Raw genomic sequence first — 23,692 nt, 5'->3', positions numbered from 1 at the left:
CATCGAGCTGTTGACAACAACTCTTTGAGTGCGACCATCCAGCCAATTCCTTATCCACTGAGTGGTCTACCTGTGAAATCCATGTCTCTCCAATTTAGAGACAAGGATGTCATGTGGGACAGTGTCAAATGCTTTGCTCAAGTCCAGGTGGATGACGTCAGTTGCTCTTTCCTTATCCACCAATGCTGTAACCCCATTGTAGAAGGCCACCAAATTTGTCAGGCATGATTTGCCCTTAGTGAAGCCGTGTTGGCTGTCACCAATCATCTCCTTATTTTCCATGTGTCTTATCCTAGTTTTGAGGAGGATCTGCTCCATGATCTTGCTGGGCACAGAGGTGAGACTGACTGGCCTGTAGTTCCCCGTGTCTTCCTTTTTTCCCCTTTTTAAAAATGGGGGTTATGTTTCCCCCATGTTATGTTTTCCCATCTTCCTCTCAGACTAGTTCTCATGTTTGTTTCTTCTGGTCATGCCTCTTACTACAGGAAAGAGAATTTATTCTGGACAGTTTCACTCTTTCCATGAGCGTTTAACCATGAAGCTCACCTGAGCCCTATAAACATTAGTTTCCTGATAACTACTTTGGAGTGCTAAATCCTGTGCCTTGCCCTTACCCTCCCCAAAAGCATCAAGTTAATATTCCTATCATGCATGAAAAGTTGTTTTGGTTTTTTTTTTTCCTCTATTTAGCAAAGTCTAAATTCATAAGGAATTGTTACCTGTGGCACCCCAAAGGCCTAGCAAGGTTTTGTTTAAGTGATTTGTCAGTTCTTGGTAGATGTATGGAGGTTATTTGAGTTTTGAGGGCTCTGCTGCTTCCAGGCCTATGATTTTTGTCTACTAAACTGTACATAGATCATTTTCCAGGCCACCTAGCTTTGTGAAGAAGACAGGAGTGTTCAGAAATGCAACTTTGATTTTGCTAAACGCCTGGGTGCTCTGTACCACATAGAATACATGCCCTGTGTGTGAAGGTGAGATGCTTGAGCTAGGGTATGCCGAGTGCTTGACTGTTGCAAATTCCTTACTGTCTTGAAAACACTTTTCAGGGGCCTTTAATATTCTACACTGCAAATATTTAACTATCTTTGGAATTGTGTGTAATTTGCAGCTTTTTTGCCTCTAAATAGGAAGGCTGTCTTCTCAGGTGTTTGGGGCATTGTTGCTGGAGACAGGGTGTCAGCCAGTATTGTCATTGAGAAGGGGACAAAATCACCAGTTTCTTTTTAAAGGTAAGGAAACACAGGCTTTGTAAAAGGAAGAGAAGAGTCTCTTTTAAGTTTGGGCTTATCCAGATTTCCAGGGACATAACTGCAGAATGTGCTTGGTGACTATGATCTAAAGGGCTATTCACACTTGCAAGCTGTTACAGAATAACAGTATTCTGGAGGAAAGTGGCTGCAGAAAGAATTTTCTATTCCTCTTGGCCTTCTTCCAAGATGTTTTCTGGACAGAAGTGGGTCCAAGACTTGCCATCTCATGACAGTGTATAGAAAGATCCTGAGCTGTTCATGTGCTGGTTTGTAACACTATAATGCCTTATCCTGGCAGACAGAAAAAAAAGGACAAAAGCGTGGAAGTTTTCTTTTAATCATCAGGACTTTTTTGAGGTGATAGAGTTACGGAGTAAAATGTTCCTCCTCTGTTGGTTTACTGTTTGTCTGCTCTGTAACACTAACCCACTTAAAATTTGTGCGGCTCTTTTTGAAGTTATTTTAAACCCTCAGCAATGTGTACAGATTTTGTAACCTTGGATGAAAGCACCTGAGTTGTGGTTTCAGTTTTGCCCTTTCAGGCATGTGGAAGGTGCCCCAGCGCATTTCAAGTATTTTGAGCTAGAAACTTCTTAGATATGGGTTATGCTTTCAAAGCTCAATTGATACAGAGTACGTCAAGGGAATTACATCAAGGGAATAGTTATCTGTTTCTTTAGATATTTAATATAGATTAAAGCTTTGAGTTTACTTAAAGGATCCCATGGACTCCTTTTGGGGTTAATTATGTTGGAATATATGGCCTGGCAATTTTGGAGAGAGCACTCTCTGGCTGACTCCCTTCTCTGTTTTTATGTCTGTGCTGAATAGTTTATCCATCAGATGCTGAGTTTAAGGAGTGGTTCATCTTCCAGTGATAGTACCTGTCCCAAGCTTTTAAACAGAGTAAGCCGAACTGCTCATCCATGTGAGTCTGTAGACAGCTCAGTCGTGTGTAATAGTTACTCAACAAAAAAAAAGAGGAAGGGTGAATGAGGAGTTGGGCAGAGGATTCTACTCTTGTCTGCCTAGTATTGTGGTGGTTTGGTTTTTTTCTTAAAATACAGGTGGATTGGTGATGAATCTTGTAAAATAATGAGTAGGAAAACTTCTGTATTGTGTCAGATCACCATCATGTTTCCCATATTTCGCAGTAATCACTGAAGTTACTCAGAAAGTCAGGGCACCACAAGTTAATATAAATAGCTCTCCTTGTATTGAATCACTTGCAAAATGAGAGTCAAGGTACAAGACATGGGAGAAAGGACAAAATGACAAGCTGGTGATGCAGAAGAGATGGCAGGATTAGTGACCATTACATGGTGCTACTTTGCATGGATTAGTGAGAAGAATATATATGTAAATTATTGAGTAGTATAATCTCCTCCCATTATAATCAGACACCAGGAAAACAAAATTGTCACAGTGTTGATACCAGTTTGTTGTTTTCTTCAGCTTGTTTGGCAAAGGTGAGGTTTAAGGAAAGGCATGAAGCTGAATAAAGTACAGACTTTTTTTGCAAAGAAGTTTTTCTGCATATATATTAAAGCCTGGGCAACTCTTAGGCAAGGGTCTGTGGAAAAATCTGAGATTTTAGTTGAGGGAAAAAGAGAACAAGGAGAACATAGTAAATAGTGTAATAAGTTAAATGTTTCACACCCTAGTTTATACACAAAGATATTATCCTAATGAAGGACAACAAACTTGGAAAAGACAAAGAAAGTTAAAAAAATGGATGCATAGGAAGCTCCTTGCCATAGTAAAATTAGAGTAACTACATAGTGTTGGAAGGTGGAGGAAGAGATTAAATATCTGAAATTAAAGCAAATATGTATTGTTGACTTGTGTAAGAAACATAAATATCTAAAAGGAGACTGAAGTTTCTCACTCCATGGTATCTCCCCCTCATTTGGGTTCAGAAAAAACTAGGGACTGTTCCACAATAGTTAGGAAGTTTCTTGTACCTTACTTTGAACTACATGATAGGCATGTTCCAAAGGATGACAGACAGTTAATATTGTGCAAATATTTAAAAAAAAAAGTGGTAATGCCTCTCAAACATTGGTTCTGGATCTTATGACGTGTAAAGCTTTTATGAGTGACTCTGCAAAATAGTTTCTATGATTTTTGTTGGTTTGCAAGGAAAGGTGGCTTGTAAAACAAAGGGGAGCTTCGTATTGAATTATTTTATATCTGAGAAAAGGACTTATAATTGCATTTAATTGTGAGCCTTAAATGATTTTTCATGAGCAAGATGACAGTGAGCTCACATAACATTCCAAGATTTTGTACTCATAGCATGCTTCAGAAACGTACTGAATTCTTCATATATGCAGCCTTATGTTTCAGTTTTTCTGGTGTACCTTAGTAAATAAAAGTGTATTTGTTATAAATTAAGGTATTCAAAAGCAATCTGTATGTTTTCTGAATTCTACTGATTGGCTAAAGGTTTCTTTCTGATTCTATTTCAGATGCATCCACTCGGACTGTGTAATAGCAATGATGAGGAGGACCTATATGAATATGGCTGGGTAGGAGTGGTAAAACTGGAACAGCCAGAGTTGGAGCCTAAGCCATGCCTTACTGTCTTAGGAAAGGTAAGGGGGTAGATTGGGGTAAATGTTACATGTAACTGTTTCTCAAAAGGGTTAGTTCCTTTTTGAGAAAAATCAGCAAGAAATAAAACAAGAGAAAACTCACTTTACTCCACGAAATATTCCTGTTTTGCCTATTTTCACACTAGATGCTTCAGGGAAAGATAACATCATAACTCAGTTGATAGAGGTGGTGATGGGGAGCTGAGTGCACACATTCCCTTTTTGAACTCTGTAGGAACCTAACAAAGACTTCTGCAAAAATGGCTGTTTAGCAGAAGCAGTATTGGAGTAGAAATAGGGTGAACTGCAAGTGTGATGCTAACTCGATCAAAGGAAGCTTCTTATCAAAAGCAGTCAAAATTAAAGCATTTTATTGGTTTTCCTTAGGTACAGTTTTTTCAGAAGACATACATTAATTTCCTTTTTGGGGGTAAGAGGAATCTTCAACCCTAGAAGATATTTCTTTGCTTTAATTGCAGGATAGATATCTCTAATAAGAAGTGAATCTTACCGGTCAAAGAAATAAAAATTTTCATCTTGCTGGAATCTCTCTGTGGAATACAGCCTCTGGAATCTAAATTCCTTGCAAAACATCTCCCTTTGTTTTATGGGGTGAAATCAGTAAGATACCATTACTGCTGCTGGATATATTAAAAAGGAAAGCATAAACCTGTCATTTTTTTGTTCTCAGCCTAGAATGTTTGAGGATTGAAGTTATTATATGTTGACATTTGAAGTTTAGAGTAGTTGGAAGTGTGTGAAAGAGTGCAGGCCACAAGTTCTTCCAGTAACTGAGTGGTTGAAAACGCAAAAAATATCTGGGGTTCATCCTAAAATCCAGCTGGCTCAAGTTCCTGAGTCTTCGGTAGTATAGTGTTGGTGACTTCAGGTGAGCAGTGAAAATGTAGTATATCAAGCAGAAAATAAAATCCTAGGTTGACGTTTCATAGGTAAAACTTGTCTCTGTATATTTATAAACAAAACTTCTAAGCCCCCCACATTTCAAAGGAAATGGGAAACGATCTGCTTGTCTAAAATTTGCTGCAGGTTTAGCTTGTGTACGTGATGAGAAACATCTCTTTAAGAAGTGACTGCCCTTTCTATTGAATTTCAGCATAATACAACTTTTTTTCCTAACTTGGAATAGTGTTTCTGTATCACAGAAATTCCAGCTGATGCTTCTTTGCTCTTAGGAGGATAAAATCTGAGGATAAGGTCTCGTGAGGATGGAAATTAGAGAAGACTGGGTACTGAAAGATGCATAGTAGTCCATAATTAAACGCCAGGAGTAAGCTGAGTCTTGGGGAAAACCATTTAAGGAAGGAATCTGTTCATTCCCTCCTGTCAGGCTCTTGAAAGGCATGTGAGGAAGTAGGTGGGCAAAATGGATGAAGAAAGTGGAAACCATAGATATCCTGTAGAAACAATGCTATAAATATTTTCTGACATAGTGGCATTGCTTGCCTGACCCACTGCTATGTACCCAAATCCTGCCATGTCCTTTATGTTCCCCATGTCCCCAAAGCCATACCGATCTCTAGAATGAGGACACCTCAGTATCTGCTGATCCTAGCTTCCTGAAGCTTGGCCTGCTGAACAGCAGACCCTGGCCTTGCTTCAGGAGCTCTGTAGCATCTACTTTGATGCATAATGATAGTGATGTGAGTCCTGCATCCTGCACAGGGTGCATCTAGAGAGTTTGGGCACAATGTTTCCTGTGTTTCCAGTTTAAGTGCGGTAATCTTAACAGGTGAAAAAAGAGTGGCCAAGGTTCTAGGCAATACTTGCTTCTCAGTAACTGTAATGCAGCTCCTTGTTCTGTATTTTCATGTTGTCATTTATCCTTCTCTTGCTGAAATATTTGTTCCCTATTTCATGCTTGCTGCTGTAGTTTCTCCTCTCCATCTTTTCTCTGCAACCCTTCTGCTCAGTCCTCCCTATGCTCAAGTTATGTCCTGAGTTAGAAGGACTTCTCAGAATTCTTTATTGTTGAGTGCAGATAGCAGCAGGAGCATCAGCCATGAGCTTCTTGCAGGTCTGTCAATTAAGTCAACCTGGTTATCTTACCAGTGGGAACAAATCGCATTGTGATTGGGTCTCTGAAAAGTTCAGTTTCCATGCAATTTGGTGCATATGGCTACATGAGAATTCAGTTTGGCCTCTAAACTGTTTTGCCTGAGTAAGTATCAAACCTGCTGCATGTGTCTAGGTATCCTTTTCTGGTTGTTTTTAGGATTTGGCAGTTGACTTAAAAGAAAACATAAAAGGGAAAGGCAAGGGAAGGGAGAGGGGGAGAGGGAGAGGAGGACAAGGGAGGGGAAAGGGAAGAGGAGAGGAGAGAGGGCAAGGGAGGGGAGAGGAAAAATGGAATGAAAAGGAAAAAGGAAAGGCAAGGCAAGGAAAGGAGAAAGTCAAGGAGAGGGGAAAGGAAAAGAAAAAGGAAAAGAAAATAAAATGGGGGAGGGGTGGCCTTGAACAGAAAAGGGGAGTGGAACTTCTTCCATTTAGAAAAGGAGGAAGAAATCAAGGAGTGCAAGCCTACTGTTTGTTCCTCATTTAGTTTGATTTATCCTGCCCCCAAGGTGGCTTGTCCTGCACTGTTTGACTTTCCAGACAAATACTGTGTTTGCCTTTCAGTAGAGTTGTGGTAAGCTCTTGCTTTTCCAAAATTCTATGAAGTAGGCCTGCCCAACTGCAACATCTATTGCGAAGATAACGTGGATGTTACAAGATGCAGGGCTGATGCAACATTTCAGAAATGTACTGGATTCTTGGATATATGAAGTGTTGCATTTCAGCTTCTCTGGTGTTGCTGATATCCAGATATTAAGCAAGTGAGATAAATGGCAAAGCAATCCCTTGTTACACACACATCTTTATGAATTACTCAGGTGGGTAACAGTAAGACTTCACTGAATGTGAATATTCTTACCTCCTTAAGAGATGTAGTAGAGTGCATAAAATTGAGTATATAAGGCATTTGAACTTCTAGACCACAGGAATTCTGCTTTGTCTAGTGAAGTCTGACTGTGTGATCAATTATACTGCCTGCTGGAAGCAGATATATCTCCCCTTTTCAGTTCCTGTTTATTTCCTAATGCTGGAATTGTCATTGGGATCTTCTAGTACCTATTCTTAGATCTTAATTCCATTAGAAGCCATTCTGTGAAATGAAAGCCAAATCTTGTATGTTGGGAAAGTGATGTGGTTGGATCAATTTGACCTATTGATTTGATAGTAGGAATAAAGTTGGTGCCAGGAAGGTGAGAGAAGTTAAGGACTTGCTTTCTTTTAAAACTGTCATGGGCATAATTGAAAATCTGCCTCAACAATTTAGGGCAAAATAAAACTGCCAGGGCAGTTGTCTACACTTCCCTTTCCAGCTTGTGGCACATGTGTGCAATTCTCTTTCATTTGGACACTCTTCACTAAGAAAGCTAGTTTGGATATCCTCATCTTTGCTATGAACTAAGAGGATGCGTATGGAGAGTTATCCTGGCTCAGCTGACAATTACTTTGCCTATCTTACATACATAAGGAAGGGATAACCTTGTCAGTTTAAGCCTATCATAAATGAATGTGTTTAAAAGCTCAGACTAACTCAAATGGTAAAAGAATTTGCAAGTCCTGTGTTAAGGGAGCCAATTTAAACTCATTTCACTAAAACTGGTAAACACTTGTGTTGAGCAATATAGTAGTAGAAGCAAAAAGGTTAATGCTTGTGTCTGTATGGTGGAATGCATGCATATATGAAGGAATAAATTATGAGGTTTTGTTTCATTTAATAGTAAAGGAAAAGAAAAAAAATAGAGATGATATTGTGGAAAGTTTGGAATATTGTGAAGTAGAATGTAGAGACTACTTAAAAGCAGTTTGTAGAGCTAAATTCCATGACACAGAAATCTGGTACAAAGTTGTATGATTTTATTCTTATTGTTAGTTTTGGTTGTTGTGGTCTTTTTTGATTTGGGGTGTTTTGGGTTTGGATTTTTTTTTTTTGTTTTGGTTTGGGTATTTTTGTTTTGTTTTTTGTAAAACCCTGGTCTGTGTTTTCGGAAGTTTCACTCCACTTGTTTATCCATGTGCTAAATGGGATTGGTAGCTGTACAGAATTTAATGTGTCCATTTCCATATAGATTTTTTTAATTGCTCATCCTTCTTAGTCAGATTTATATGGTGTAATGGAAATGAAAGATTTTTTTAAAAATTTATCTCCTGTTAGAGCGTCTGTGAAAACTGGACCCTGATTGGGAAAGGGGTGTGTGTGGCAGCTGTGATTTAACATTGCCTTTGATCACAGTGCAGCCCTGTTTGAGGCAATGCTGCATGCAGGCAAAGCAAAGGCCTGGGTTTTACTGATCTCATGAGCTCCTGAATAGGGCTAGAAGGGGAATGACAGAGGAAGAAGAAAGCTTTGGAAATGAAAAGGAAACCCTGTGAACCCGACCAGCATTATTGGCTGGATTTGCCTACCAGGGAGCCGCTCAGTTTCTGCCAGGCTAATTCTGCTCCAACTTCTCTCCCCCACACCCCCGACCCCACCTCCCCCTCTCTCTTTCCTTCTTTCAGACTTTTTTTGTTTTTGAGGCATGGCTGCAGTAACTTGGTTCTCAGGCTGGGAACCCACTGAGCTGTTGCCATGGTCACTGGGAAGCTCTTCGCACCATGTGCTTCAAAGGGAACCTTTCCCCTTCTGGAATTCCTGCCTTCTCTGCCTACAGCACAATCAGACTCCTTCTCCTTTGCCTGCCAGCGCACGTGCTCCAGCAGGGTAGCTTTGCTCTGAAGGAAGGGAAAAGCAGTGTTGCCTACAATACCTGTTGCGTGCCTGCATCCACTGTATTGTGATGGCAGTACCTGCATGTGTCCTGCACATTCCAATATGTGGCCCTGCTGTTCTTCCCCCGCCCCAGTCATTTTTGAAGCAAATGACATCTGTCAAGACAGTGAAATACAACCCAGCAACGATTTTTTTTTTTATTTCAGTACCGGATAGCTAGTGAGAAAATACTGAAGGTTTGCTTAGAAGTCATACTTCTTCCCTTTCTGCAGGCTTGAAAGTCCATGGGGAAGGATTTTGTTCTGTTTCTCTTCCAGGGACTGCTGAAGGGACTCTTATTCTGTATTAATAGGATGTGTATATTTGAGGATGTGCATCTGAGTAGAACCTAACAAAGAGAGGATGTCTCTGCTACTACTGCTTCCTGTTTTCTTCAGATCAAAGGCATCTGTAATATAAGGAAATTCCTAACAGTTCTTCCAGTATCCATTCACTTCTTTTCTCTCTTTTAAGAGTTTATTTACAGAAACATTTACACAAATACTAACTAGAAGAATCTCTTGTTTTGCCACATCATCATTATGATTATACTACTTAAGTTGGGGCCAAAATCGTAATAACTTGAGTTTGCATTAAATAGTCTAACTGTGATTCCTAATCTTTTATCTAACAATTTAGTTTAAATATAAAGATTCTTATAAGGTAGTCAAACAAAAAATCATGGGGCTATGTTGGTAGTTTAGTTCCTGAATAAAGAGTGATCTGTTCTAAGACTTGAGGAACAAGAGGGCCGGTGGGGAGTCAATTTTAATCCTTTTATTTTTGCAGTTACTGAAAGTAATAAAAAAAGAAAGGCAAATGAAACAAATTGATTTACACCTTAATGTTAATAGCCTAAATTAAGCATACAGTTATATGTGCAAATTAGAATTGCAGTGACTATATAAGCATACCTTTTGTTTCTTAATAACATTAATAGGTTTATATGCGGTTTGGATAATTTCCTGTAGAAATTGATTCCGTGCAGTTGTAGAAATGCACATGGAATTTAGGCAAACGCTCTTCCATGCTAAACTTATTCAGAAATTAGGACTGAACTATGCAGTAGATTAAGATCTAAAATTAATGAGAGACATGTCTAAAACCATTGGTCAATGTTTCCAAAACTTTTCTTGTTCAGATACTTTCAACTGGTAGTGACAGCTGCAGTAACCCACCCTATGGCGGGTCCTGTGCCACATGCAGTAGAAGATACTGTCACTTCAGGAAAACTTCTTACATCCATTGAAGTAGTTGACATTCCACTTGTGGTATCTATTCCACAGCTGGGGACCTTTGCTGCCTTCCGTTTGTCAGCCCATGTTTCTTTGTAAACAGCATCTAAAAAGCATTTGGAATTCATTTTGAGGCAGTAGTCTCAAAATTTATGGCAAAATTTAATTGGTATGGCTGAAAAGTAATAGTATGGGTGACTTTTAAGCTGGTTGGTTTGTTTGTTGGTTGGTTTCTTTGTTTGTTTCACTGTGTGGCTACATGAAGGTTTGTGTTGGCAGTGTAATGTCCGGTGGAGGTAGGAGCAAGTAAGAGGATGAGGGTAAAGGGACTGCTCTTTCTGATGGCAGTGCTAGCCTAAATGCATGTCAAACTACAGATTGAGAAAAGTTGTTCAGCAGTAGAAACTTAATACTGGTTGTTTTGAACTCTCAGGCATTCTGTGTTAAGAAGGAAGTTGTTATGAAGCAGAAGAGAAGTTTCTTGAATCAGACTAGACTCTTCGCTGTGAACTAGTTGATAGATCTACATTGCATATGCCAAACATGCCCAAACTCTGATTAAAACACAAACTACATTGTTTCTCAATTCCATTGTTTTGTAATGAAAAAAAGAGTATGCATTTTGAGGGGGGAAAATAGCATCCTGGCTAGTGTTAAAGACTCTGACCTTCCGAATCAGTCATGTTCTTTAATAGTCTCCGTTAACTTTGCAGTTAAATTTTTCATTTCCATGGTCTGTTGTCCTAGCACTGCCTAAAATTAGAGTTAACTGTGAAAAGAAGTAGTAGAAATAATTGTAACCCCTGCCATGCATGGTTTTTTCTTACTGTATTTGTTCTAAAGAATGTATGGAGAAACAGAGAAAACTACCATTTTCCTGAAACGCCAGAGAAAAACATAAGTGCTGTAATATCATACTGTTCTTGTTATTCCCCGCTTCATTATCATTTATAATGCTCAGGACACCTGAAATATTATCATCCATTTTAAACAACCATAAAACATCTTTAAGAAATGATACTTGAAGTGATACTGCTACTTGTGCAAATATTTCTGGTGTCATTTATCTTTTGACATTCTTGTTTCTTACTTCCCCCGTGCTAGCAGTGTGGTCAGACCTCTACAGCATATAGACATAATGATTTCTGGAGTTCTAAAAAAATTACATAGATGAGGTCAGAAGAGGGGAATAATAATGGTTTTTCAGGAAGAAGCTGGACTTTCATAATGACAGACAGAAATAGTCAGTCCTCATAATCTTCCTGATAGGGACAACTGTGTATTTTTGAATACCACCACTAAAAAAAAATCACATAAAGAAAAATGCTTTTGCCAAAAGCTCAGTGTATTTCTGCTTCCCATCTTCTTGCCTCTTCTTCCGTCCCCCATAGACCATATTCTAACAACAAGCCTATTTTAACAAATTAAAAAAGGGATTTGTGTTGTGTATGGATCATACAGTGAAAGATGTAAAAGGAAAGAAAAGAGCTGGGTCAAAGCCAAAGAGTGGAGTGCTCAAAGGAATGGACAAACAAAGGCTAATCAGGTTATGCAGTTCAGAAGTAGATCTATGAGGTTTTAATTTATGGGTGGTGGTGGGCCCTTTCCATTGGTAACTAGTGCCAGCAACCTGTTATTGTATTATTTTATTAACTTGCTTTTTGTGTTCACTGTCCAGTTATGAAAAGCAACAGCTATTCATGAAGAAAGGCCATCTCTTATGTTTCTCCCCCTGACACTCATTAGATTTGCTATTGTTGGATTGATTACTTTAAATAAATGTCCACTTTTAGAGTTGAGTCCTTAGCAGTCCCCACCGCCATCTTCACTCCTTTCCAACCAACTGTGGAACACAGCTGCTTCTCCCTTAAGCTAAAGGAGCAGCTGTTGTTGCACAACATGTGTTACTGGAGTCTTTGCTCAGTCAGAACTCCCAGTGAAATTTATGGAAGTCCAGGCTGAGTAAAGACTAAGGAACAACTTTTTAAGATATGCTGCACATACAAATAATAATAATAATATGTAAATGTTTTATGTCTCCTAAGTTTTTGGACCCTCATGATTCTATGTGCCTTGTGAGCCTCTCAAACATTGAGAGATATTTTTATTTTACATGAAGAATCTACCTATTTCTCTAACAGGAGAAATGCACAATGGCAGACATGTTAGAAGAACTATGGAAATGGAGTTTGAAGCAGAAAAGTGAGTGGGCAAGTAAGTGCAGCTATGTTGGAGTACAGAAATGAGCATAAAAGAAGGCTGGCAAGCAGAATCAGATAAATGGATCAGAACGTGAAGAAAATAAGGAGCAGATATGGAGGCAGGGAATGGAATTATTTAGGACTTCACAGATGAGTGACACGCCTAATTTTGGTGCCCTAAGAGACAGAAGGCTTTGAAAGAAATTGGAGAACTGGGGAATGTAACCAGAGCTGCATCAGAGGGACTCCAATATTCAGAGTAAAAGATGGGCAGATACAATCGGCAGTGGTGGAAAATAGTGGATCATAAGAAATTGCAGACATAAAGTAAGAATGTTTTGCAATGATTTTCACAGGATTGAAAGGGAGAAAAGAGAAAATATAACACAAATTGTGCTTCATATCCTACTCCTTTGAGATAATTTGCCAGAAGTTGTTTTTCTGCTCTAAACATTTTGTCTTCGTGATGGGCAGGTGGATATTATCTAGAGGTGCCTGTTTGGATGACATGATGATTTAATGTTTGTACTACGTTCAACGAATCAACTCCAAATGAAGCAAGTGATCATACTGTGAACTCAAAATAAGTATGAAGTGGGCTTTTTGGTCAATGTAGGGAGCACTAACCGAGCCATTTGCAATTCTAGCAGGTTATTTCGTGAAGATTAGAGCTGGACATATTTGTGGTATGAATTCTCTAGACAGATTAGGTATATATTATCAACATTTGCGTAGCTGTTGCCTTAGAATTGCTCAATATGGATACGAAACTCTCACCAAAACTATTAAAAATACCAAAAGCATGTATGTATTCTAGTGCATTAGTGTCTCAGTTGTTGGCCCATTGGTGTTTTGTTCAATTGGTAAGCCAAGAGAATACATGACAGAAGTTTAATTTTTCAAAATGCTCAAAGAACTTAGCTTTGGGTAGGAAAAAAGATGGGCCTTAGCCCCGAGGATCCCAAATAGTGAGCTTTTAAGAGGTGGAGGGGGAAGGCATTTACGAAGAGCACAGAATGCATAGACTCTTAAGTCCATGAACAGTGTTGAAACTCCCAGAGGGTCCCTTCAGCTGACTGTAAGGGACTAATGAGCCAGCCTGGCTGTTTATGGGCTGTGGTTAACCTCTTGCAAGTTAGGATTTCCTGTCGCCAGCAATGAGCTGTGACCGCCAGCACCACAGTGTTAATGATGAGGTAGGGGCTGATGAATGGCTGGACTCCAGACAGGAGCCTTCGCTGGCAAAGAATCAAGTGGCTAGAGGGGGAAAAACATTGATGTCTACAAGAGAAATAATGCAAACTCCAGAACCTATAATTCCCATGTTTAAAAAAAGAAAGGGAGAAAGAAACTGGGGACAAATTCAAACCAAGTGAAGCTTTTATCTCTGCATTCTGAATAGAAAGATTGTTCTTCAGCAAAACTGGCTGCAAAAAGCCAGGCCAGTTAAAACAATATGCAGGCTGCTTGCCTCCAAGTAACCAGAAATTGTTGGCTCAGAGTAGCCTGCTCTGAGGAGCCAACCTGCTGGGAGACGTTATCCAAGCAACAGCCTGAATGTAATTCCTCCCGCTGTGGAATGGCTCTTTGGCAAATGAAGACCCTAATTAGAGATGGAAGGGTTTCTATTTTGTTTTTCTTTAATCCTTACCCTGAGGCCTCTGCAATACAGCCATGTCTCTGCTTGTGTGGAGAGAAGTTTCCAGTTTCCCTTTGTAACAAAAATCCTCCACCTTTTTTATTCTTTTTTCCCCCTTGTTTTTTTTTTTTTTTTTTTTTTTTTTTTTTTTTTTTTTTTTTTAAATCAACAAACTAACAACAAGGGCCCACCACAGTTTGGGACCTTGAAACTAATCTAATCCAAAACCAAGAATCGCTGTCACTGTTTGAAAGAAAGTCCCTGTCTTCTTATATTAGCCAGCCCATGGAAAGTTGCTAGATAAACTGGAATACAGGCCCACCATGCATCTTTTTACTACTGAACCTATTACCCAAGACGATTCTTCTAGTGGAGAGGGAGAGGGAGCCTCTCACTGAATCAGTAGTGTTCTACTGGATACCATGGCAATTTTACATGCCTTTGCTGAGATTGAAGTCCCTAACTGGGAGATACATGCACATTCTGTAGTCTTGGATGCAGATGCTCATCCCTGACTTTTGAGGACAGAACCTCCAGGGGAATGCGCTACAGCATTTTAACCTTAATATGTGTAGAAGTGAAAATACATTTGCTGCTTGACAACTCACCTTGGTATATATGATGTCTGTCTGAACATACTCTCACAGACTGCATGCAGGCATTTAATAACACTGCAAAGAGCACTGCATTTTCTGTCACTATTGAGCCTTGGATCTACTGTTTCATCACCTCAGATGATGATTGTGTTTCTCTAAAATCTCCTTGTTACGGTAGATATCAACCTATGGATGAAGGCCAGCTACTTGAGGATGAGACTAAGCAAGACAGATGATACTAAGCAGAAGACACTGTGAATTCCTATCAGTTTCTTACATTTGAAAATAGATATATACCCAAAATTGGCCCGAATCACTCCTAATTTTTCATGCTTAGTTATGCTTGCTTTCATTTCTTCTCAGCACTTTTGGTGGGCTGTGGTCATATTCATATCTTGTCTTACCATCCAGATAGAGGATAGCAGTACGATATTAATGAGCTGAAGCTCTTCAGTCTTTTGAATCATTTTTGGTTAATTTAGATGTGTCAGTATATCTTGGATAGTCTACTGTAAATGCCTCAGACCTGTTCTATACTCTTTACATAATTTCACATGGGCTGAATCTGTTTGAAATTTCTCCTCTTTTCTAAAATATTTAAATATTTACCTAAAGCATTGGCTTGGGTACCATGGCCCAAAACTGTTGTTTTGTTGAAAAGAACTTTCTGCAATAAGGTGAGGCTTATTTCTCGGGAGGATTGAACTTCCCCATTGAATTGACTAAGATTGGATGGAATTCCTGCAGGACTTAAATTTTTTGAAAGTTTTGCCATCCTCTGTTCTACATGCAAGACATAATTCTTATAATTGTTTTTCCTTTTAATGTATATACATACCAATTTATAATTTTAAGGCAGTATTCTATTAGAGCACATGCCTTGTATCTGAGATAGGTGGAACTTTGGTACATTCTGACTATTTACACAGCTTGGGTACTATAGGGATAGCTTCTTACAGTGGTCTAGGTTAATAGTTCCTTTAATTTACAACTTCCCCAACTCTTTCCCATATCTCCTTTTTTTAATTGACTTCTCTCAGCACCACAGCATCCTTTTACGTATGTTTACATAATTATCTTAGGTCTAGTTTGCTGTTTCTAGTTCATCTACTTTCAGTACACCGTCAATGCAAAGATCAAGTTAAGAATTATCTGGGTTGGCTGTAGTGGTATTTTATAGTATATGATCCTTTTGTACATAATTTCCAAAATATACTCATCTTGTGACAGTTATATTTTGGAGGTAACTGTATATAGGAATTCTGTTGCCCTGAAAAAGTTTGAAGGGTTATAAAATTTACGGTTGGACTCGATGATCTTAAAGGTCTTTTCCAACTTAAACAATTCTATGATTCTAAAATGTAGCAGCATTTCTGTGTAACACCATCGATTGTCATAAATGTATCCTCCCACTTCTTGCTGAGTGTGCTAGGTTCTCTGTGAGTATGTTATCTAGTTCAAGACCTCAGTCCCCTCCTTTGCTCTCTTCCAGTGCTAACCCTTCTCACGCTGACTGTGTCTTCTCATAGCAGCAAGACTGCTGGCCCACAGAATGGTCTGTGATAGCAGAGGGCAGGTTTTGGGGAATGGAGCCCTATGACTCCGAAATGTACCCCAAGAGACTTGTAACCAGCAGCCTTTGCTGTGTTCAGGATTAAATAAATGTCTTTTTCATGTTGTTTTTACTTAGTCTAGACTCAGAACTGATCACAAAATTTCTCTGTAACGCCAGAAAAAAGAGATACTTTTAGTTTTTTCTTCCTTATTTTAACTATCTGAGAGCATCTCAGTACTGAGTGGTATGGATCCCATTGGTATATATTGTTGATGTGATTATGTACTGCATGAGGTGATATTTTTCTTAAACTAGAAGTACATAGTTTTTAAAATTTTTTACAGAGAAGTACATTGGTTTTTAATTGTGATTATATTTTTAAATTTAAAAATACTGCTTTGCACTTTCTATTTCTGTATTTCTTAATTGATAAAGCAACTATCGTAATGCCGTATAATGCAGTATCTATAGGGCACATGTATAAAACATATCCCAAAGTGCCAGAGAAGTTGAGTTGAGTGTTCCAGCCAGGAAGGGGTTTTATGCTTGTGTGATACTCAGGGATTTGACTATCTTGTTGTGATAGTCTGCCTTTGCTGTCAGACAGAAATCTGAAAGTTCCTTTTTCATTATCTCAGAAAAGGTTTGAAATGGCATCCTGCTTATGCTTGGCTTAACTTAGTTTCTGGAATTACTGGGGAATTGTACATTAACAGGGCTGAAGCATCAGTTGGTTAATTTGTAATTTCTGCTGTTTGCAAAGTAAATTATGTCCTTTTCTCCTTCCTCCTCTGCCCTGCAGAATCGGCCTGTGGCCTGGCTTTCTAGCTCCAGTGGTGGTTCAAGGGGCAAGGTATTTTTGGTGACTGACAGAGCTGATGGCAGTGTAGGAGAGAGACAGGGGATGCCTGTATTGTTCAGATATTGTTGTCTGTATTCTCTGTAGCTCTGAGAGAAAAAAGAGGTTTCACAGTTTGACAATTGTAATTGTAATGAAAGGGTGTATTTGACATAATGCTGTGGGGTTTGTGTGGGATTCTCAATGGTAAACAGAGTGCAGCAGACTGTTTCACTGGAGTGTCTTTGCCTGTGGCTGATGTTCCATCCTTTTGCAAGTACAATTGTGAGTCTGTGCTAGAAATGGATTTTATTCTGCTAATGAGATAACATTATTTTTTTCTTTTGCCCAACAGTAGCTGCTGCTAACTGAATATATTATGGACAGTCAGATGTCAATAGGAAACACACATCCTCGCTTACTTTAGGAGATAGTGTTCCAGATGTATTTTCAAAATCATCTGAATAGTAATATCCACTGTAGCTGACGTTTTAGCAGCCAATATAGTGGTGTTCTTAAACATACTGACAGATTTTGCTGAGCTGTTTTGGTTTTTTTTTTTCCTCCTCTTCAATGGGATGTCTCTTTTGTGCCCAATTATGGGGAGGAGCATCTAAAGTATTCCAGTGAACAGTACTTTCCTTTTTACGGTAGTAAATATAGTGCTGTAAAGCCTGCTGTGCTGTCATAAGGAATCAAGGTGGAAAGAACTTTCTGAAATCCATGTGTCTTGGTCCTGATAGGAGATTACACTTGGCTTGAAGAGAGAACCTTTATCCCAAGCAGAAGTCACAATCATATCAAAAAACAGGTTTGGATTTTATTGCCTAGCTTATACGATGCCATTTCTGTCATATTGAAAATCTAATGCTGCCATCCATAGAATGGGGGTGCAGTTCATACCCACTGGCTCAGTTTAACAGGGTCCTTTAAGGTAAGGTGTCATTCTTTCTTCTTCAGAAGTTAAGAGGTTTGAGAGCATCAAGGTCAGAAAGCCATTCAGCTGACTGAAATGGCGAACTGGCGGTGGCATCATCTGCTTGTCCAGATCTGCAGATTCATCATGCATTTTATGTAAGAACCAGCGGTCTCTTTCTCATTGTCATGATTTAAACCGAGACAGCAACTAAGCACCATGTGGGCGCTCGCTCACTCCTCCCCCTGCGGTGGGATGGGGAGGAGAATTGGAAGAAAAAGGTAGAACCTTGTGGGTTGAGATAAGGACAGTTTAATAGGACAACACAAGGAGAGAAGAAGTAATAATAACAATAATACTAATATAAGAATGTATAAAGTGAGTGATGCACAATGCAGTTGCTCACCACCTGGAACCCGATGCTCAGCCTGTTCCCGAGCTGCGATCCCTTCTCCCCCCAGTCAGCTCCCCTAGTTATATATTGAGCATGACATCATATGGCTAGCTCTTGGCTAGCTCGGGTCATCTGTCCTGGCTGTGCCTCCTCCCAGCTTCTTGTGAAAATTAACTCTATGCCAGCCGAAACCAGGACACTATCCACCCCTTATTCTATACCATCTACATTATGCCCAGGTCTTACACTTTCCAATTAATCACCACCACTTTCCCTGTCTTTGAGATATATTTTTTTATATTTTTTTATATATATATATATATATATATATATATATATACACACACAGACACACACACACACACACAGATATCATTCCCTTAGTCTATTGGCGATCCCTCTACTGTGTCCATCGAGTTCATTTAATCCATGACTTCGGGGCTCCATCTGTTGTAACAGTCCGTCAGGGCAGGAGAGATGGTGTGTGATGGTGGATTGTTGCATGCTGCATCTGGAGGTCACGGCTGGTATATTTGAAGTGGCCCACATCCACGGTCTGCAGATTGAAGATGTTAATCTTGAGGAAGTTGCTGGGCACCAGTTGCTAAAGCCAGTTCAAGTTCTATCACCGCTGCACTTTGCTTAGTTTCATCAAAGTCCATCCTTCAGTGATTTGGGTGATTCTTACTGTAATACCATTGATAGGGCATATAGCAACTGTAGTAGTGATGACATACAGTGGAAGGGTTATTTAGCAATTAACATCATACAATTTAATTCACTGGCTATTCTCACCCAAAATCAAATCTGTTTGAAGTACGCATCAAAATTCCCCATCCTTACGCATCACCCACCAAGTGCACCCAAGTCCTTGAGCAAAAGCAATCCTGTGGATAGGTTTGCCTTTGCCCGAGGCAGGAGTAAGCCAGACTGTCTTCCCTAACATGTTCTTCATGTGCACTATGGGGACTTCATCCCTTTCTACAGTATGTGGAAGTTTTTATTTGGGCAGGGCCAGCTCAGCTGGTAGATCCTCTAGTGTTAACTAATCAGGTGGCTTTTGCTAAACATAGAATCATAGAATCATTTAGATTGGAAAAGACCTTCAAGATCATCGAGTCCAACCATCAACCATGCCCACTAAATACATGTATCCCAGTATTTGAAGGTCCCACCCCGCATTGCTCTCAGTGTAGTTTTTAGCAGTCCATTGTATCGTTCGATTTTCCCAGAGGCTGGTACGTGATAGGGGATGTGACACACCCACTCAATGCTGTGCACTTTGGCCCAGGTGTCTATGAGGTTGTTTCGGAAATGAGTCCCGTTGTCTGACTCAATTCTTTCTGGGGTGCCGTGTCACCACAAGACTTGCTTTTCAAGGCCCAGGATAGTGTTCCGGGCAGTGGCATGGAGATTAGGATGTGTTTCCAGCCACCTGGTGGTTGCTTCCACCATTGTAAGCACATGGCACTTGCCTTGGTGGGTTTGTGGGAGTGTGATATAGTCGATCTGCCAGGCCTCCCCATCTTTATAGTTCAGCCATCATCCTCCATACCACAGGGGCTTTAACTGCTTGGCATGCTTGGTGGCAGCATACATTTCACATTCACGGATAACCTGTGCAATAACGTCCATGGTGAAGTCCAACCCTCGATCTTGAGCCCATCTATATGTTGCATCTCTTCCCTGATGGCTTGAGGTGTCATGGACCCACTGAGCTATAAATAATTCACCCTTATGTTGCCAGTCCAAATCCACCTGAGCCACTTCAGTCTTGGTTGGTTGTTTTGGTGTTCTTCAGTGGCCTGACCCTTGGATACATGAGCATCCACATGATGTACTTTTACAACCAGATTCTCTAGCCAGGACGCAGTATCTTGCCACAGTGCGGCAGCCCAGATGGGTTTACCTCTGCGCTGCCAGTTGCTCTGCTTCCATTGCTGTAACCACCCTCATAGGATATTTGCCACCTTCCTTGAGTCAGTATAAAGATAAAGTATTGGCCATTTTTCTCATTCAGCAATGTCCAAAGCCAGCTGGATGACTTTCACCTCTGCAAACTGACTCGATTCATCTTCTCCTTCAGCAGTTTCTGTGACTTGTCGTATAGGACTCCATACAGCAGTCTTCCACCTCCAATGTTCTCCCACAATGCAACAGGACCCACCAGAGAACAGGGCATATTGCCTCTCATTTTCTGACAGTTTATTATACAGTGGGGCCTCTTCAGCATGCGTCACCTCCTCCTCTGGTGACGTTCCAAAATCTTTGCCTTCTGGACAGTCTGTGATCACTTCTAAAATTCCTGGGTGACTGGGATTTCCTATACGAGCTCGTTGTGTGATCAGTGTGACCCACTTACTCCACGTGGCATCAGCTGCATGATGTGTAGAGGAGACCCTCCCTTTGAACATCCAGCCCAGCACCAGCAGTCGGGGTGTAAGAGGAGCTGTGTTTCAGTACCAACCACTTCTGAGGCGGCTTGAACTCCTTCATATACTGCCAATATCTCTTTTTCAGTTGGAGTATAGCGGGCCTTGGATTCTCTGTATCCCGAATTCCAAAACCCCAGGGGTCTGCCTCAGGTCTCCCTAGGTGCTTTCTGCCAGAGGCTCTAGGTAGGGCCATTCTCCCCAGCTGCGGTATAGAGCACATTTTGAACATCTTGTCCTGCCCGGACTGGCCCAAGGGCTAATGTGTGAACAATCTCCCGTTTAATTTGTTAAAAGGCTTGCTGTTGCTCAGGGCCCCATTTAAAATCCTTCTTCCTGGTCACTTGATGGAGAGGGCTTATGATCAGACTGTGATTTGGAACATACATTCTTCAAAAACTCACAACATCTAAGAAAGCCTGTGTTTCCTTTATACTAGTTGGTGGAGACAGCTGCTATTTTGTTGATCACATCTGTTAGGATCTGATGATGCCCGTCTTGCCATTTTATTCCTAAAAACTGGATCTTCTGCGCAGGTCCCTTGACTTTACTTTGTTTTACAGCAAAACCGGCCTTCGGAAGGATTTGAACTATTTTCTTCCCTTTCTCAAAAATTTCTTCTGCTGTGTCGCCCCATATGATGGATGTCATCAATGTACTGTGGGCGTTCCGGAGCTTCACCCTTCTCCAGTGCAGTCTGGGTTAGTCCATGGCAAATGGTGGGGCTGTGTTTCCACCCCTGGGACAGTCGATTCCAAGTGTACTGGATGCCCCTCCAAGTGAAAGCAAACTGTGGCCGGCACTCTGCTGCCAGAGGGATTGAGAAAAACACATTAGCGATGTCAGTTGTGGCATACCACTTAGCTGCCTTTGACTCCAGTTTGTATTGAAGTTCTAGCACGTCCAGCACAGCAGCACTCAGCGGCGGTGTGACTTCATTCAGGCTACGATAGTCAACTGTTAGTCCCCGTTCTCCATTAGGTTTTTGTACTGGCCATATGGGACTATTAAAGGGTGAGCGAGTTTTGCTGATCACCACTTGGCTCTCCAGTCGACAAATCAGCATATGGATGGGAATCAGGGAGTCTCGGTTGGTGCGATATTGCCACCAGTGCACTGCTGTGATAGTGATTGGCACCTGTTGTTCTTCAACCCTCAGCAACCCCACAACAGAAGGGTCCTCTGAGAGACCAGGCAGGGTAGACGGCTGTTCAGTTTCCTCTGTCTCCAAGGCAGCTGTACCAAAAGCCCACCAGTACCCTTTTGGGTCCTTGAAATACCCTCTCCCGAGGTAGTCTATGCCAAAGATGCACGGAGCCTTCGAGCCAGTCACAATGGGGTGTTTATGCCACTCATTCCCAGTTAGACTCATTTGAGCTTCCAATACAGTTAGCTGTTGGGATCCCCCTGTCACTCCAGAAACACAGACAGGTTCTGCCCCTCTATAGCTTGATGGCCCTAGGGTACATTGTGCACCAGTGTCCGCTACAGCCTTATGCTCCTTGTGGGTCTGACATGCCAGGCCATCGAATCCACGCTGTCCAGTAGACCCAGTTGTCCCTTTCCTCCCCGTGGCTGGAGGCAGGGCCCCTCTAGTCCTGGTGAGAGTATTCATTACTTACTTTTTGTAAACATGAATCAGAAGTCCCTTCAAGAGGATCAGAAGTGATATCAGCCCTTCTGCTCTGCCTGGGCAACTGCCTGTTGGAAACTGGAGCGGCATTTTTCCAGGAAGAATCCCCTTTTGTGATTGTTTTTCCTTGCAGCTCACATACCTGTGCCTCTAGGGTTGAGGTAGGTTTTCCATCCCAATTCCTCATGTCCTCTCCATAGTCACGCAGGTAAAACCACAGGGTACCCAGTGGTATGTACCTTCTATATCCTCTCTCCTGAGCAGAGGAACATTTACTCCTAATAGCTGAGATACAGGCCTGTACGGGTGGGGAGTAGGACTTACCCTCTTTGAATTGCTGGAACTCCAGGGACAGTTTCTTCACAGCTAAGATGCAGGCCCTTAGGGAGGAAGAGAGACTTCCTTCATATTGCTGGAGTTGGCCAGCCACTTCATTCACCATTTGTCTCTCACCTTCTTTCCAGGACATCACTGCCAATGAATTGTTATATGACGGTGGTGCACTTCACAGAAATTTCCGCCACGTGGGTTGTGTGCATTGGACTTCATCTGGATCTGTGGGTAACTGCTTGTTATCCGGATCATTACAAATCACCTCCAGCACGGCTAGTTTCCTCAGGTACTGGATACCTCTCTCCATGGTGGTCCACTTGCCTGAGCGACAAGTAACATCTTCATTGAAGGGGTTACTTTCCTTCATGCCTGACAGAAGTCTTCTCCAGAGGCTGAGGGCTCTTGTCTTTTTTCCAGTTGCCTTGTCAATGCCCCCTTCCCTAGACAAGGATCCCAGCTGCTTGCCTTCCCTACCCTCTAATTCCAAACTACTGGCCCTGTTATCCTGGCATCGGAGCAGTCAGGTAACAATGTGCTCACCTGGACGACGGCTGAAATCCTTTCGCATATCTTGCAGCTCTCTCAGGGATAGGGATCAGGTGATTATCTCTGGTTCTGCCTCTTCCTCCTGTTCTCATGATGACCCTGGTTCATCTTCATCCCTCACTAAGGGAACTCATTTTTTGTGTGTATTTCTTCTTCTGTATAGGGGCAACTGATACTGGCATACGTTGGTTCTCTGGTTCAGCTGCAGTGCCTGTCACCAGGGTTGTGGTAGTTGCAGTGCTTGTCACAAGGGTTGGAATAGCCGCAGTGCCTGCTGGTTTGTTTTCCCTCCCTTCCCCCTCAGGGTGCTACATAATATCAAGCAGTGTTTGGTAGATACTGGCCAGGGCCCAGCACAGTGTGGTAAGTTGTGCCTCTTTGGAATAGGCACCACATTTTCCTTTCAAATATTCTATTGCTTCATCAGGGTCCTGTAGTTGTTCGGGAGTGAAGTTACAAACCATCGGAGGTGAGAAGTTCTCTAGATACCTGCCCATATTCTCCCACATGCCATGTTACCCATGACTATCCAGCCTTGGGGCAGATCTCTGGGTGGTATTCTTAAAAAAATTTTGGGTAACCCTGAACAAGACCTGAGACACATTCAGGAGACATAGCAATACGAGCATACTGGCTTGAACATCCCAAGGATATTCAAAATTCTCAAAAGCTGTTGTAATTAGCCTTGGAGGAGAACAGGGAGGT

The 23,692-nt window shown here is 41.1% G+C and overlaps 1 protein-coding gene across 5 annotated transcripts in view; it reads left to right on the top strand.

Annotated features, from left to right (window-relative positions):
* ZNRF3 (zinc and ring finger 3) overlaps window positions 1-23,692 on the top strand; it is a 107,047-nt gene that overhangs the window by 58,956 nt on the left and 24,399 nt on the right. For 4 of the 5 annotated variants that reach the window (XM_030025994.2, XM_030025995.2, XM_030025997.2 and 1 more), the window contains one exon: window positions 3,725-3,850. In XM_030025994.2, coding sequence (XP_029881854.1) covers window positions 3,725-3,850 — 126 coding nt within the window. Of the gene's footprint in view, window positions 1-3,724; window positions 3,851-6,546; window positions 6,742-23,692 lie in introns of those variants that run through there. The other variant, XM_041126304.1, reaches the window with a different exon arrangement.

The sequence above is a fragment of the Aquila chrysaetos genome, chromosome 9, assembly GCF_900496995.4.
Source record: "Aquila chrysaetos chrysaetos chromosome 9, bAquChr1.4, whole genome shotgun sequence".
NCBI classification, from domain to species: Eukaryota; Metazoa; Chordata; class Aves; order Accipitriformes; family Accipitridae; genus Aquila; species Aquila chrysaetos.
This window is presented reverse-complemented; position numbering and strand designations above follow the sequence as displayed.